This window comes from Chlamydomonas reinhardtii, chromosome 16, assembly GCF_000002595.2.
Source record: "Chlamydomonas reinhardtii strain CC-503 cw92 mt+ chromosome 16, whole genome shotgun sequence".
Classification (NCBI taxonomy): domain Eukaryota; kingdom Viridiplantae; phylum Chlorophyta; class Chlorophyceae; order Chlamydomonadales; family Chlamydomonadaceae; genus Chlamydomonas; species Chlamydomonas reinhardtii.
The window spans coordinates 2,766,753-2,781,604 of NC_057019.1; the positions used below are offsets into that span (position 1 = coordinate 2,766,753).

Here is a 14,852-nt window from a genome sequence, read left to right on the forward strand (position 1 = left end):
CGCTTCAGACGCTCGCGCCGCTCCATCTGCGCGCGTGCGAGAGGGTGTGTTTGTGTGAGTGGGAGAGCGTGTAAGGATAATTATATGTGCGTGCGCGTGAGGGGATCTGGAATGTACACAATGTGACTAAATATGTGGACGCACGCTAAGCCATGAAGTTAACACGTTGCCCTGGCTTCTTAACCACGGTCACTCGCGAGGCTAGCACCCCCAACCGCCCAATACCCGCCCGCGCCGCCTGCCGCCGCCGCTGCTCCGGCTCACCTCGCGCTCTCCGAACAGCGTGACTGGCTCCGCCAGCTGCCGCAGCAGCTGCCGCACCTTGCCGTCATCCGTGGGCACCACCACCTGCGTGGCGCCGGTGCAGCAGCAGTAGCAGCAGCCGGGGGCAGGGGGGGAGGCGTCAGGAGGGGAGGGCAGAGGAAGAAGCAGCTTTGCAGCATGGGATGTAGCACCAGCTACCCTCCTATGCTCCTGTAATTCCCGTCCACCCCGATCCCCGACGCCGTCCGCCAGTTGCGGTGCCCACCTGCCGTGTGTCCCACCACCCCACCCCCGCAGCTCCCACCGCCCAGCATCACCACGTGCCACAGCTGCAACCAGCCAGCCACCCATCACCCGAAACCGAAAGGTTTGGCCCACATCACCCCGTCCCTTACGTCACCAGCGCGGCCTTCCCGTGCGGCCTCCTCCCAGCCTGCCGCCCATACGCATGCCCCCCGCGCCCCCTCCAAACCAAGCAGCAGTACCAAGCAACCCCACCACAGCCCACGTGCCTGCCGGATCTTGCGCCGCAGCTCGAACTCCTTCATCTTGGCCGCATGGGCCTCGCGCTCGCGGTTGCCCGCCTGATGGGTGCGGGGTGGGGGTTGCGGGCTCAAACCGTGGGTGTGTGGTGCAGTGGTGTACACCCTGTCACATGGACGGATTTACCCTCCTGTCTCACCCCGCCCCCAGACTATACACATACACGCACGCCTCCATGGCAGGAGGTGCACCGGTTGTGCGGTGGGCGGTACTTCAGCGGTGCTGGGCAGCAGCGCCCTGCGCCCCAAATCCCTCAGCGCTCCTGGCCCTCCGCCCTCAACAGTCCGCAAACGGCTGCCATGTCAGGAAGCCTCAACTCCGCATGCATGCGCTGTTGCTGCTGCGACCGGCTCTCGTCCGGGCTGAGCTGCTGCACGGTCCTAACGTGACCGCCCCGTGCCTGGGGAGCAGCTTCAGGACCTCCTGGACGCACCTCCGGCAACCCGAACACGTCCGCCATTTCTCCCGCGGGCGCCCTACGGCCGCCAAACGGCTAGCAGGCTCGCCCAGCAAAACGGAGAGGCTGCAGGCCGCCCTGCGTCCTGGCGATCGAGCGAAGCGCGAGCCCCGCTGACTGAAGTTGGCTCGGCCTAATGTAAATTATGCTAATACAATTGTCGCATTGCCAAAACCCGAAACTCCAAATCAAGGGGGGCACTGCACAAGTTCTGTCTCAGACGCGGTTATGTGCAGCCAGCCTTCAATAATGCTGCAGCTAGATCTGTAATGCGCGAAAGGCAGCCGACATGTGCGAACAAGCTGGCCCTGGGAGGAAGACTTTGGAGGGCCGGCACCATGCACACTGCAAACTGTCTTTCCGAATTGCAGGTTAGTCAATTCAGACACAACATATTTAAAGTAAAGCACAAACATTTGTTCCTATCTGAGTTCTGTTTTGCGACCTCTCTTTTAGTTGGCCCCCCGCTGTGGGGCACTGCCGCGATGTCTGAGAAAAAAGATATTGATGAGCTGTTGGAGGAATGCTGCGCTGTCTTCAGGCGCAGGTGCGTTTGCGTAAACACGCGCGTTCGGCGCCGCATCGTTCTGCATCGCACTGCAGCCTGAGCTTGGCTCCTGTGGCGCAGGCAAATTGAGGGATCTTTGCCATGCGCAAAGAAAACGCTGGATGTCCTGCGCCTGATCGTCACAAACAAGCGGCACAGCACGGCAGCGGCGCTAATCGACGAGATACGCACCGTGGGCTATAAGATGCAGACCGCGCGGCCCGTAGGTGAGAGTTACCTGCTCCGGGAAAGCGTGAGGCGGCCGCGGGGAAGCAGCGGGGCCTAGCTGCGCCTAGGAGGCCGGAGGCCGGAGGTCTGTGACACGCTGAAATTCCCCCCTTTCCCAAACTCGCCGCTCTCCCCGCCCCCTGGTTCCGGCTTCAGAGCTGGCCATTGGCAACATGGTGCGACGCGTGCTGCACATTATCCGTGAGGAGGCCAAGCAGGAGCAGTATGACGAGGCCAAGCCGGGCTCGTTCACGCAGCCCGCCAATCAGGAGGGGCCGGAGGCGGCGCGCAACCAGGTGCGGGGCGGGGTGCGATGGGGCGGAGGGAGGCACAGGTGTGGGCAGCAGCTGGTCCTGGGTTCCCTGGCATTGGCGCTGGTGCTGGTCCTGGGTTCCCTGGCACTGGCGCTGGTGCTGGTGCTGGGTTCCTGGCAATGGCGCTGGTGCGGGTGCTGGGTTCCTGGCGCTGGTGCTGATGCTGGGGAGCCGCCGCATGGCGGGCCGGCACTGGCTCTGCCGGGGCGCGTCATGGCCTCATGGATCTACATGGATAACGTGGGCAGGAACGGGTAGCGGCCCCCGCGGCACGTTGCTCTCGGCGGGCCCGGGCATCTTCGGCATGTGACCTGCCTCACGGCGCGACGCTGCGTCGCGGGGGAGGGCAGGGGCCCGGCACCACCTCCACCGCCACCACCTCAAATCCAATGCGCCGCTCCGCCCCCTCTCCCTCCTCTCTGCACCCACCCAACCACACCCACCTACCCGCTCCACCCCCCATTCCCGCCCCAACCCGCGGCTGCTCAACCGCAGACCGGCCTGCTGTCCAAGGCGCTCAACAGCACCTCGCGCGTCATGCAGCGCGGCCTGTCGCTGTCCAACCTGCTGGACGTGGGGATCGACCCCGCGCTGTTCGCGCCGGTGCCCTCCGCACTCACGCCCATCGCCGAGGTCGGCACGCCGGCGGAGCGGAGCGAGTTGATGGAGCGGGCGGCGGCGGCGGCGGGGGGTGCGGGCGGTCCGGGGGAGAGGGCAGGGGGGCACGGCGGCGGCGGTGCGGAGCGGGACCCGGAGCTGGAGAGCCAGGGCGGCGCCAGCAGCAAGCCGCAGGGCAAGCAGAACAAGAAGACGCCGCCCAACTGGAAGGTGGGTGGGTGGATGGGTGGGTGGTCGGCATCTGGGGCTCACACAGCAGGACTGACGGGGGCGGGGAGGGCTGCAGTAGGGGGAGGGTATGTGCTCGTGGCGGGACTGTGTGGGGGCGGTGGTAGCGAGGAGGGTTGGTGGGCGCTGGGGCGGGTGGCGCGGGCCGACACACGCGCGGTGGCTGGTCCGGCTGACTGCCACCTAACGTCCCCTCCCTGTCCCCCTCTGCACGGCTCCAGGGCAAGCACGAGGTGATCGAGTCCATCAACGAGCTCATCGACGAGCTGGACCACATCCAGGTGGGCAGCACAGGCGGCAGCTCGCGTGTGTGGCGTGTGTGTGGCGTGTGTGTGTGCCGTGTGTGGCTGGGTGGACAGGAGAGACGAGGCAGGGGGCCGCATGCATAGGGGCAGCAGGGGGGAGCACTCAGTGGGCGGGCGGGCGACCAGGCAAACACGCCAGTGGGCGCCCAAGGGTGCTTACCGGTGGGCAGATGCACTATGCTGGGCGGTGGGGCGGTACCGCGCTGCCACGCTCGTCATTCTTATACGTGCCTCCTCTACGTGCCTCCTCCCAAGAGCCCTCGTCCTGTTGTCATCTCCCCCTCCCCCTCGCCTCCACCTGCAGGGCAGCATCACGCTGCAGGGTGTGGAGCACATCCACGCAAACGAGGTGCGGCGGCAGCGTAGGGGCCCTGGCGGGGCGGGGGCGTCACCGGGGGTGTGCGGTCGGGCGAACGGGGAGTGGCGGGGGGAAACGTGTGAGGTTTAATGGGGGAAACGTTCGGCATTGATGTGGCAAACTGCGTGGGGAATGCTGGACGAATACGCATTGCCAGTACGCAATCTGAGCGCGGGTCTGGGTCTGCCCCATGCGGCCATCGCCTGACTTGCCATGTACCACCCCACAACCTCCTCAAGCACCTACCTCCCGTCTCCCGCCTGCCCGGCACTTACACACGGTTACTCCTTACCCTCGGCCCCCTCCCCCACTACCACTTCCTTAACTAATCATGAATGTAATCCCCCCATGGTCTACCGTCTACCACTTCCTTAACCAGTCATGAATGTAATCCCCCCTTCCCTCCTTCCCTCCAGGTGATCCTGACCATGGGCATGTCCGACACCACCTACCTGTTCCTGAAGGAGGCCTCCAAGAAGCGCGAGTTCCAGGTGGGGGCGCAGTGGGGTGGGGCACTGGCGCGGCGGCGGTGTGTTGGATACGTGCAGGGGGAGGGACAGGCTCGACGCCGTGCATGCGGCATGGGCAAGCAGGCAGTGGGCCGCGTCAGGGTAGCTGTGTGCAGGGGCGGGCGGCCGTAGGCGGATGGGGCGCTGCAAGGGGGCAGAGGCTGTTGGGGGCGGCTGTCGGGTGCTTATGGGGTGGGGTGCGGCGTGCCAGGTCAGCGGAAGGACCGGGCAGTGCCGGGCGACGTCTGCCGCCCACACCTTGCGTCCCGATACCCAGGCAACGGCTAGCAGCACCTAACCAACACCCATAGACAAGACTCACGATAGCGATGGGACGAGGCTGGCTGATGATGTGCTCTCGTACACCTGATGGGAACATTGGACGTGTTAGTGGCTTATCGGCGCCACCGGCCGCGCGTCTCATCGTGTCTGGGTCTCATGCGGGCTCCGGCCATCCTGGCCCCCTCTCCCCACACATACGGTACACTCACGCGCCTGTGGTGCACACCCCGGCTGCTGCTCCCGCCGGCGCAGGTGGTGGTGGCTGAGGGCGCCCCGCGCTTCGACGGCCACCTGATGGCTCGCAAGCTGGCGGACGCAGGCATCACCACCACCCTCATCGCCGACAGCGCCGTGTACGCAATGATGGCGAGAGCCAACAAGGTGGGGTTTGCAAGGATTGACACAGAGAAGTGTAGCGAAGTAGACAGCAGGCATGGTGGGGTGGGAGGTTGTAAATTCCAGCCCAAACCAAACCGAACCCAATGCAATAGAGCGAGGAGGAGAGGTGCAAGGATGTTTGGAGAAGCGGTACAGGATGCACTAAAGACTGCAGACGATGAAGTCGTTAAGAAATGAGCGGCCGTCCGGGCGGGGGCGGGAGGCTGTAGATACCAGCGCAAACTTTACCAAACCAAGCCAAACTAGCGGAGCACAGGCAGAGGCGACAGTTGCAAGCAATAATACTGATGGGAGGGGCATGCGCAGCGGAGGTTGGGGGTGGATGGGGATGGTGGGGCTATGGGCGGAGGGGATCATGGGATTCATGGCCCACGAGGGGCTGCGGTGCCTGCCTGCGCCGGGGTGTGGGCTGGCACATGGCACGGGAGGGAGGGGCCTGGGGCAGGAGTAGGGGCACGGGTGCGCGGGTCCCTGGCAGCGGGCCAGGAGGGGCACCGGCCGCACCCGCCAGCCGCCGTTGGCCCCGGCCGCTGCCCCCATCTCCGCCCACGCTCCGCCCGCCAAGCCTGCTGCCGCAAATCCATCCATCACATCACACAACTCCAACGCCGCCGCGTTCCGCCCCCTGCTGCCAGGTGCTTGTGGGCGCGCACGCGGTGCTGGCCAACGGCGGCGTGGTGGCGCCGGTGGGTCTGCACATGGTGGCGCTGGCGGCGCGGCGGCACTCCATCCCCTTCGTGGTGCTGGTGGGGCTGCACAAGCTCAGCCCGCTCTTCCCCACTGACCCCGAGCTGCTCTACAACGGTGAGGCGAGGGGTGGGGAGGGGTGGCGTGTAGAGGCGGGGAGGGGAGGGGAGGCGGGGAGGTCGCGCAAAGGAGGAGTGAGGCCATGCCCAGCCCAAGATAGCCAGGGTGTGGGGTTGGGATATACGTGGAGAGCGGACGGCGCTGCAGGGGCTTGCAGAGCATGTGCTCGAGCTCGGAGCAGGGCTGGGGCTGGGTCGCACCAGGCCGCTGACACGGTGCACTCACCCAGTACCTCCCTTAACGCCGCTCCTCCTCACAGAGTTCAAGGGCCCGGGCGACGTGATCGACTTCGACGTGGTGGCGGAGGCCTTTGCGCAGCAGCAGCAGCTGGCAGCAGCCGCGGCAGCCACAGCGCCCTCGGACCGGGACGGCGCCGCCGGCGGCGCCGCCGGGTCCTCCAGCTCTGGCCCCTCTGCCGGCAACTCCTCCGACGGCCCCGCGGCCGCCTCCTCCTCCAGCGCTTCTGGCATCAGCCTCGCGCTCGCGGGCGGCGCAGGCGCCTTCTCCTCCAGCTATTCCGCGGCGGCGGCGGTCGCCGCCGCCGCCGCTGGCGGCGCCGGCGGCGCCGGCTCCGGCGCGCCCTTCCCCACCGTGGGCGGGCCGCCTCGCTGGGACCCGCTGCCTGGTAACTTGCACGTGCCCACGCCGCTGTTTGACTACGTGCCACCGCACCTGATCAGCCTATTCATCACAGACATGGGCGGCCGCATGCCCAGCTACGTGTACCGGCTGCTCACCGAGTACTACGCCCGCGACGACTACTTCCTCAGCCGCGAGGTGTTTGGCAAGGAGCGGTAGTGGGAGGTGGTTGGTGGGGGGTGGGGGGCGACGAGTGTGTGTGTGGGGTGGGGGGTGGTGGGAGGGCAGGGAGGCGAAGTGGGAGGCGGAAGAGGAGCAGGCGAAGGAGGAGGAGGAGGAGGCGACAGGGGAGCTGTCGATAGTGGCGATCGTGGTGGGGAAGGGCATTAAGAAAGCTGGGCGGTGGCAGCGCGCTGGCAGCCTAGCACACCGCCCCATGCCCCCATCCCAGCACTTGCATTCCCGCTTCTGAAGGAAACGGGGTGGGTGCATTGTAGATACATGTGCATTCAAGCCCCAATTGTGGGGTCCATGGCACCTAGTAGACTGCAGGTCATGTACGTGAGCTGGTGGTGCCGTGGCCAAATGGTGTGTGTGTCGCAGGGCAGCAGCTTTGGTATGAGGAGGCGCTTTACCCGTGGTATGGCGCGATTCCAAATTGCTGCACGTTTTTGCAAAGTCTGGATAAGGATCAGAAAGTAGCAGAGGTTAGCAAGAGGGTAGGCGCGGGATCAGCCAGATTCACTGGAGTCGCTCTGGTGGGCCGGTGGGAGCTGGGGGAGGCTCCGGACACGGCTTCGCACTGCAATGGTCTTCGCAGGTCTGCACGGTCTAGCTCCCCCGATCGTCTGCACACATCGATGCCTACAACCTAACTCGCTACAAGCTCAAACTGCAAACTCTAGCAACTTTCTTGGACTGTTGGAGCAGCGTGCGACAATCTGCTGCTTTGTACACTTCAACTGTGCTAAGTTCTGGATTCCGAGGCTTTCTTGCAGTGCAACTTGTAACCTGGAACAACAATGGATTTCATAGGGCAAAAACACGCCGAGAATGCGCTCATGGTGATTATCCTTATTGCCGCGGTTATCAGCTTCATCGCGGGCTATGCCACGAAGGACTTCTTGCTAATGGTCAAGATCAACGGCGTCGGGCTGGTGCTGGCGCTGCTAGTCAGCATCCCGGACTGGCCCTTCTTCAACCGCAACCCCTGGAAGTGGCTACCACCCCTAGAGGTGGACGAGAAGGCTCAGAAGAAGAAGTGAGGCAATGTCGGACCCTCTGGGCACGCGGGGTAAAGGCCCGCCACGTTTGTTGTGCGGGGCGGGTGAACGCAACGTGTGCCCGAGTATGCCACGGGCGTGTAGCCTTGGCGTAGCCGGGGTTGGCAGGCTCCAGATTGGCACCTGCAGCGCCGGCGTTGTACATTATGCTGATGCGGATAAGTGCAGACAGTGTGAAGTCAAGTCTGCAGGATGTGACGTTGAAGGCGGGAAGCACGGACTACCCGAGGCAGTACAGCAAAACCAGTGATACGCTCCGCAGCAGCAGGCTGCATGCCGCGTCACGTCGCCATAATGCTCTATAGCGCTGTCATAAGGGATGCGACTTACATGTGCACGCTGGATTTCATGGCGACTCCGTGAAAGGAGGGCAACGGCTGCGTGCCCCTCTGGACGGTTTGTTGTGTTGAGCCGAGGGTAGTGCCTGCAACAGGTGAATCATATATGCAAGGCTGTAGAGTACTGGTTCTGGGAATGTAAAGGCAGCATGATGTTGCAGTTTGGGGAGCTCACTCGAGGGGCCAGAGGGTCGATGGAAGACGCGTCGGGTACGTGTGCGCACTGCAAACTTCTGCGCGCCTTATCAATGAATTCCGTCTTGTGATATGTAATGGCAGCTATCTATCGAACGAGCAAGCTTCTGTCCAGGGCTTCTACTTCTTCTCGTGACCGAACCGGAATAGCTGCGGACATTCTCAGCTAATAGCGCTCTAACCAAAAGCCAAATCATTCAACATTAGCAGAATATATCACACGACCAAGTCGTTTCATTGTTGCTGTCGCGTAGAAGGACTTGTCCGAACACACAGTGTTGCGGCCGGCCGCCAAAGCTCACAGCGCCCTGCTTTTCCCCAGCGCATTCCAAAGGCATTGGTGAGCGAAACCGATACGCCGGACCCCCCCGGTATGGCCAAGCACGGCAAGGGCGGCGGTGGAGGCAAGGGCGCCGACGCCGCGGGCGGCAAGAAGGGCGCCAGCGGCAGCGGGCCTGCTGCCGCCAACGGCGCCGGCGCCTCTTCCTCCGGCATCATCACCGGCGGCAGCGGCGTGGGAGCCTACTCGTTAGAGATTCGTGAGGGCTGTGTGGCACTGATGCGCTTCCGCACGCGCGACGGCATGAATGCGCTGCTGGACCCCATCAGCAACGCCATGGAGGGCGTCATTGCCAACCGGCTCGGACACAACTTCGCGCTGTCTGACAAGGACCGCGAACATCAGAACCTGAGGAAGACCTGCGGGCTGCCCAAGACGGTGAGGGGGTGGAGGGCCGTGTGGCAGCTGCCTCGGGGCGTGGCGCAGCTAACGGTGTGGCGCAGCTAGCGGTGGGGTCCGCGCCTGTCATGCCGTGGGCGCGGCAGTGCACCCGGCGGACGACACACCATGCGCATGCCTATTTGCGCAGCAGTCAAGGGGTCTGCCCCACGACGGCACACATATTCTGACCCCATAGCTGCCTCCTCTACACGCTGGCATACGCCCGCCCCCGCCGCCGCGCGCGCAGGTGCGCTACGTGATCGCCACGCTGGACGGCGACGCGCACTCCATCCGGCACGAGATGTGCCACGCACGCTACTACTTGGACCCGCCCTACCGCACCACCGTGGCGCAGGTGCGGGCCAAGGACGTGCTGGGTGCTGGACACGTGGGGGTTACTGGGCCGGGACTGGGCGCCTAGTGGATGTGGAGGGCAGGGGCACTCGGGCGGCGAGGGCAGCTAACATTGCCAGCACGCCAACTCGACACCAACAACTCGCTGCCTCCCGCCGGCGCCGATACCCATTTGCTTCCCGCGCCACCCAGCCGTGTTGACGGCGGTCTCGCTTCCAGCCTCCGCCTCACCGCACCAAACCTTGCCTCCCTGCCTCTGCCGCTCGCCGCCGCTTGTACCCACTCCCTCTCACCGCAGGTGTGGGAGGGCGCGCTGACGCCGCAGCAGCGCGAGTCCGTGTGCGCCTTCCTGACGCGGCTCAAATACGACCCGTGTGTGCATGAGGACGAGTGGCAGGCGTACCTGGTGACCGAGAAGTCAAACTTCTTCGGCATGGACCTGGCGGAGGCTCAGCAGCAGCTGGCGGCGGCCTTCCCGCCGGGCAGCTGGCGGTGAGGCTGGGAGGGGGAGGAGAGGACAGGACTACATGAGCAGTGAATGGCGCCCAGCAGCAGGAATAGGAGGAGCGGCGGGCGAGGAGCTGGAGCAGCAGGAGCAGGAGCAGGAGCCGGCGAAAGAGTTTGAGCAGCAAGTGGCAGCAGGGATTCCCGTGCCCTCTGCCATCCGTCCTCACGGCCGCCGCCAGTGCCTCAGCGCGTAGCGATGGCCGCGCAGGGCCACTGCCTCGGCCAGCGCTACGGTCCCGGTGCCGCCCTGCCTCAGCGCCGCCCGCAGCAGCAGCCCTCCACCAGTTCCACACCAGGCATGCCCTCTGGAGCTCCCGGGATCCCTCCACAACCGACACGGGCAGCCACGGGGGGGGGGAGGCGGCAGCCACCGCGCCTCTCAAGTCATGGAGAAGCCTCCTGGCGCCCCTCCAGTCGCCACTCGTCACATCGGCGTCTGTCGTCGTCAGCCGCTGGGTCGCAAACTCCATGCCACGCCACGCCGCACCACCCCGCGTCATGCTTGACGGGCGTACCATTGCATTCGCCAGCTCACATTGCAGCAGCTGTGAGGCGTTTCGCTGCTGTAGGAGCAGCAGCAGCAGCAGCAGCAGCAGCGGCAGCGGCAGTGTGTGTGTGTGGGGGGGGGGGGGCAGGGGAGTTGCTAGTTTCCCGCCAGGGTTCTCGGATGTATCCAAACGCTTCGGCCTGCGAGCCCAGAGTGCGCCTGATGGCAGCGGCAGGCTGTGACCTGGTGCGTGCAGGGACTGTGCCCTGGCATGGGTAGTTATGGCGGATCGAAGGGTTGATGCCCGTATGCCAAGGCAGTCCCCGGCTGCAGCGGGTTACATAAGCACACGTTGCGTGGCTGCTGTGGGCCCGTGTGCCGATTTTTGTGTGGCCTGTGCCGCGCATATGCGGATGTGCTATCGAGGATTATGCAAAGGTGGGGTGTCACCATTCCAATGTCTGGACATACTAACAGCGATGTGATGGAAGTGACAATCGTGCACGCAGGGAAGCAGACACGTGTAGATGTGGGCTGTGGCGGCTATGACCCGCTGTGTCGGTGCTGCACCGGGACAGGCTCTTGACACTATAATCTACGGCGTGTGCCTTTCTAAGTGCAAAAGTGGTTGGTGGGTAAAGTGACAGATCTTGAAAGCCACGGGGCTCTCTGCGTGAGACTGCATGCATGGGCCCCGCATGGTACGCTGCGGTTTCAGGCCCGGCGGTTTTCGGCCCAGCTGGGCGTGGGAGCCTCAAGCCGTGCAGAGCAAATAACCCCCGGAAAGGTATATTCTTCACCACCAATACTATGCGCGCAGCCTTGCGCAAAAAGCAAAATGTTAATGTGAGCGGCATTTCATAGCCAAGGAGTGCGCAGTCAGGGGAGGCAATGGGCTGCGGAGCGAGCACGGTAAGCACAAAACTGTGAGGGGCGATTAACGCTGACTAGGTCGAAGTGCAGGGCACATGAAAGAGAATTCGCGTTTCCTGCGACTGCATAATCTGTCGCCGGATAAACAGCTTTAACTTTCCAGTTCTACTGCCATTTTACATCGGGCTTAAGCTACGGTCAACGAGTGGTTAGCCGACTCATCGAGTTCAGCTAGCATTAGGTTACTCAAGCGCGCTAGGCGCCGAGCTTGGGGTTGTTATTGTTGTATCGTAAGAGAACAGTGGCGTCATACGAAGGCGGGACTTGTGAAGGGGGTGTAAGGGGGCGCGGGGTGCGCGCAGGCCCGGCTGGCTTCAAAGGGCTGTTGAGGGCGTGTGTTTGCCCAATGACCCGGCCAGGACTGCAGGGGGCGTAATAAGCTGTCGCCTGTGGGCTTCAGGGCTGTAAGAGAGATGGGGGGCTTTGAGGGTACTTACACGCTTGCTGCTCCACGTGACTGTGTGACTAGCTGACCCCGCCGGCTTCGTGACTGTCCATCTTCTTCCCTGTCTGACAGGGGCGCGAGGCTCTGCCGCCCGAAGATGAAGCGGCACTGGAGGCCAAGCGCCAACAGCTGGCGCTGGAGAAGCAGCAGCATGAGCAGGCGAAAAAGCAGCTTGAAGAAGCTCGCGCTGAGCTCGAGCAAGAGCGAAAGCGCGCAGAGGCGGAGCGGCAGAAGCTTGAGGCCGAGAGAAAGCTCAAGGAAGAGGAGCAGAAGCGTGTAGAGGCGGCGGCTGCAGCGAAGCGAAAGGCGGAAGAGGAGGCAGAGGCGAAGAGAAAGGCAGTGGAGGAGGCGGAGCGGAGGGCTGCCGAGGCGGAGGCAAGGCGGAAGGAGGAGGAGGAGGCGGCGGCACGAAAGAAGGCCGAGGAGGAGGAAGCGGCACGGCGCAAAGCCGAGGAGGAGGAGGCGGAGCGCAAACGCAAGGAGGAGGAGGAGCGGTGGCTGCTTGCGGAGGAGGCAGCAAAGGCACTGGACGTGGACACGGTGCGTGGCGGTGGGGAGGCAGGGTGGGGAGGGGTGGGGACTGGGGAGGGAAATCAGGCTGAGGACGGTGGCGCGCTGCTAGTGAAACTTGCTTGGTTTATCTCGAACAAAGAGTTGCACTTTCCTGCCCCAAGACGCCGCGCCCTCAACGTGCAGTGTGCTGTGACATACCAGACTAGCACTCCCGGCCGCTGAATGCCGCCCTGCAGCCCTCTACGTACCTCTGTCCTGGCCGTACCCGACCCGCCCCGCCTGGCCCCACCCTGCCTGCCGCCCGCCCCACCATGTGTGTGTGCGCACGCGCAGGAGCTGGTGATGTCCTTCCCGCCCGCCAACCGGTCCCTGGGCGAGCTGCAGGAGTTCGTGCTGGAGCTGTCGGACCAGCTGCCCCTGGTGATACGCGCCGCGCCCATGCGGCTGCTGCACATCGACGCGGTGCTGCGCGGCTGGAAGACCGGCATCAAGGTGCGTGCGTGGACGTGTGCAGGAAGGCGGATGAGGGCACATCAGGGCGTCTGTGGTGAGAGGCGCTAAGCCGGACGATAGAGAAGGGGCACAGCAGGGCTGCGATCTCCATGTTTGACGGCTTTGGGAGTACCGAGTGCTTGGGTGTGGTTACTGGGTAAGCGGCGTTTGGGGCTGCTGAATGGTGTTGTCCGTCGTTTGGGTTATGCGCAACCACCGCATCGCACGGCGCTGCCCTCTGCCCCACCGCCAACACACCCCGCCCTCGGGAAGGGGGAGTGCCAGATCAAACCGGACCCGGCCCAAACTACCCCTGCCCATGTACCTGCCCAGGTGTTTGAGGAGGTGGAGGAGGCGGACGCCATCACAGTGCCCTACACCGAGGTCCGGGAGGAGCAGTGGGCGCAGACGGCGGTGCTGAGCTGGCGCTGGGGCATGCCCAAGCCCACCGTGTACCGGCCCGGCTTCAGTCCAATGACGGTGGTGCAGTTCACGGAGCTGCGGCTGCTGCTGCACCGCCTCAGCGCCGCCGGATTCAGCCTGGTGTGGATCGACTGGTGGGTGGATGGGTGGGTGCGTGCGGGAGGGCGGCGAATACGTGGGCAAGCGGCTTTGTGGGGGGTAACAGATCGAGTCCATAGAGCAGTCATGGCCCGGCTCCGGCTCCAGCACTGGCACCGGCAATGGCACCGGCAATGGCACCGGCTCCGTCCCAGCTCAACGTGGCCTCACCGACAGAGCCCGCGACCCCGCCCCACTACCCGCCCCACTGCCCGCCCCGCTCACAGGAGCTGTGTGCCGCAGTACAAGTCATCACCCATGGTGAGCAGCCAGTCACTTGCCTCCCCCATGATTCTGGGATAAGCAACACGCTACTACCCCGATCCCCGCTGCCGCCACCCATGCTCCATTCCTCCGGTGCCCATTTGTACAACTGCTCAACTACTCAACTGCTCCTTCCTCCCCAACTGCCCAGACGGAGGTCATGCGCTCCAAGCTGTTCTACGCTCGCGCCCGCTCCATGGTGGTGCTGCCCTCCTACGTGGCCTTTGAGGAGCTGCCCGAGAACAGCGCCGCGGTGGTGCGGGTGCTGCTGGCCAAGGCGGTGCGCACGCTGCGGCGCCGCGCCGAGGAGGGCCAGCCGCACTGTGCCCAGGCCACCACCGCGCTGTCAAACATCCTGCAGAGAGAGGTGATATGTGGCGGTGGCGAAGGCGGCAGTGGTGGTGGTGCTTGGGCGGGGGGTAGTTCAGTCCAACCCCAAGGAAACCCCCGCCAGGGGTTGGTGGCTGGGCGATGCGACAGGAGGGTGGTGTCTTCCATTCCCAAATTATGATTGACATCCAAGGGGGCTCCAAGTAGGGCTACTTCGAGGGGGGCGGGTTCGGGGCAGAGGTAGATGGAAGGGCGAGGCCGCCGGCCCCCCGCAGCCACCCGTCGACCTCATGGCCGGTGCTGTGTTGCGCCGTGTGTTGTGCTGCCGCCGCTGCTGGCTGCCTGGATGGGGGCTGGGGGCTGGGCTCGGGTCCGGAACGTATGAACACAGATTCCCGCTCGGGCCAGGATCAGTCAGTCCGGGCACACACCGGGAATGCACCCTCGCTTCGCCGCACCCAGCCAGGCACACTCCACCCCTCCCCGCCCCCTGGCACGCCCCCTGGCACGCACCCCGCCCCGCACCCTGACACGCCCCCTGACACGCCCCCTGACACTGACACGTCCGCACCACCAGGTGGTGGCGGGCCGCGACTACTTCTCCCGCGCCTGGACGCTGGCGGAGCGCATGGCGCGACACGGCCGCGGCGAGCCACTGCGCCAGTGGCTCAGCTGCGAGACCTGGTGCGGGGCGCGCGTGTGTGGGTGTGTGGTGGGTGTGGGTGTGGGGGAGGGTGCATGGGTGGGTGGGTGTGGATGGGTGTGGGTGGGTGGATGGGTGCGTGGCTTGCATGTGGGTGGCTGGGTGGCTGGGTGGGTGGGTGTGGGTGTGGGTGTAGGTGTGGGTGTGGAGGGGGTGTGGGGTGTGGGGTGTGGGTGTGGGTGTGGAGGGTGTGTGTGTGTGTGTGGGTGGGTGGGTGTGTGGGTGTGGAGGGGGTGGGTGGGTGGGTGTGGGTGGGTGGGTGGGTGGGTGGGTGGGTGGGTGGGTGGG

At 64.7% G+C, this 14,852-nt stretch overlaps 4 protein-coding genes across 4 annotated transcripts in view; 3 read left to right on the forward strand and 1 right to left on the reverse strand.

Annotated features, from left to right (window-relative positions):
- CHLRE_16g662852v5 (uncharacterized protein) lies at nt 1-1,527 on the reverse strand. Its single transcript, XM_043071018.1, has 4 exons — nt 1,241-1,527; nt 777-848; nt 230-348; nt 1-26 (listed from the first exon to the last, which is right to left on the reverse strand). The coding sequence occupies exons 1-4, from the start codon at nt 1,265-1,267 to the stop codon at nt 5-7; spliced, it is 240 nt and encodes a 79-aa protein (XP_042915660.1). The 5' UTR covers nt 1,268-1,527; the 3' UTR covers nt 1-4.
- A 140-nt stretch (nt 1,528-1,667) lies between these two features.
- CHLRE_16g662902v5 (uncharacterized protein) lies at nt 1,668-8,344 on the forward strand. Its single transcript, XM_043071019.1, has 10 exons — nt 1,668-1,811; nt 1,893-2,038; nt 2,196-2,335; nt 2,849-3,181; nt 3,421-3,480; nt 3,809-3,853; nt 4,279-4,353; nt 4,906-5,034; nt 5,688-5,856; nt 6,119-8,344. The coding sequence occupies exons 1-10, from the start codon at nt 1,750-1,752 to the stop codon at nt 6,655-6,657; spliced, it is 1,698 nt and encodes a 565-aa protein (XP_042915661.1). The 5' UTR covers nt 1,668-1,749; the 3' UTR covers nt 6,658-8,344.
- A 53-nt stretch (nt 8,345-8,397) lies between these two features.
- Nucleotides 8,398-11,119, forward strand: CHLRE_16g662950v5 (uncharacterized protein). The gene is made up of 3 exons (XM_043071020.1): nt 8,398-8,972; nt 9,223-9,330; nt 9,628-11,119. Exons 1-3 carry the CDS (start codon nt 8,628-8,630, stop codon nt 9,823-9,825), a joined length of 651 nt encoding a protein of 216 aa, XP_042915662.1. The 5' UTR covers nt 8,398-8,627; the 3' UTR covers nt 9,826-11,119.
- Nucleotides 11,120-11,167: 48 nt separating this feature from the next.
- CHLRE_16g662951v5 (uncharacterized protein) overlaps nt 11,168-14,852 on the forward strand; it is an 18,741-nt gene continuing 15,056 nt past the window's right edge. Inside the window, exons 1-7 of the mRNA XM_043071021.1 lie at nt 11,168-11,235; nt 11,774-12,241; nt 12,548-12,706; nt 13,040-13,263; nt 13,495-13,528; nt 13,683-13,898; nt 14,439-14,545. Of these exons, the coding sequence (XP_042915663.1) occupies nt 11,215-11,235; nt 11,774-12,241; nt 12,548-12,706; nt 13,040-13,263; nt 13,495-13,528; nt 13,683-13,898; nt 14,439-14,545 (1,229 nt within the window). The 5' untranslated portion in view covers nt 11,168-11,214. The remainder of the gene's footprint in view (nt 11,236-11,773; nt 12,242-12,547; nt 12,707-13,039; nt 13,264-13,494; nt 13,529-13,682; nt 13,899-14,438; nt 14,546-14,852) is intronic.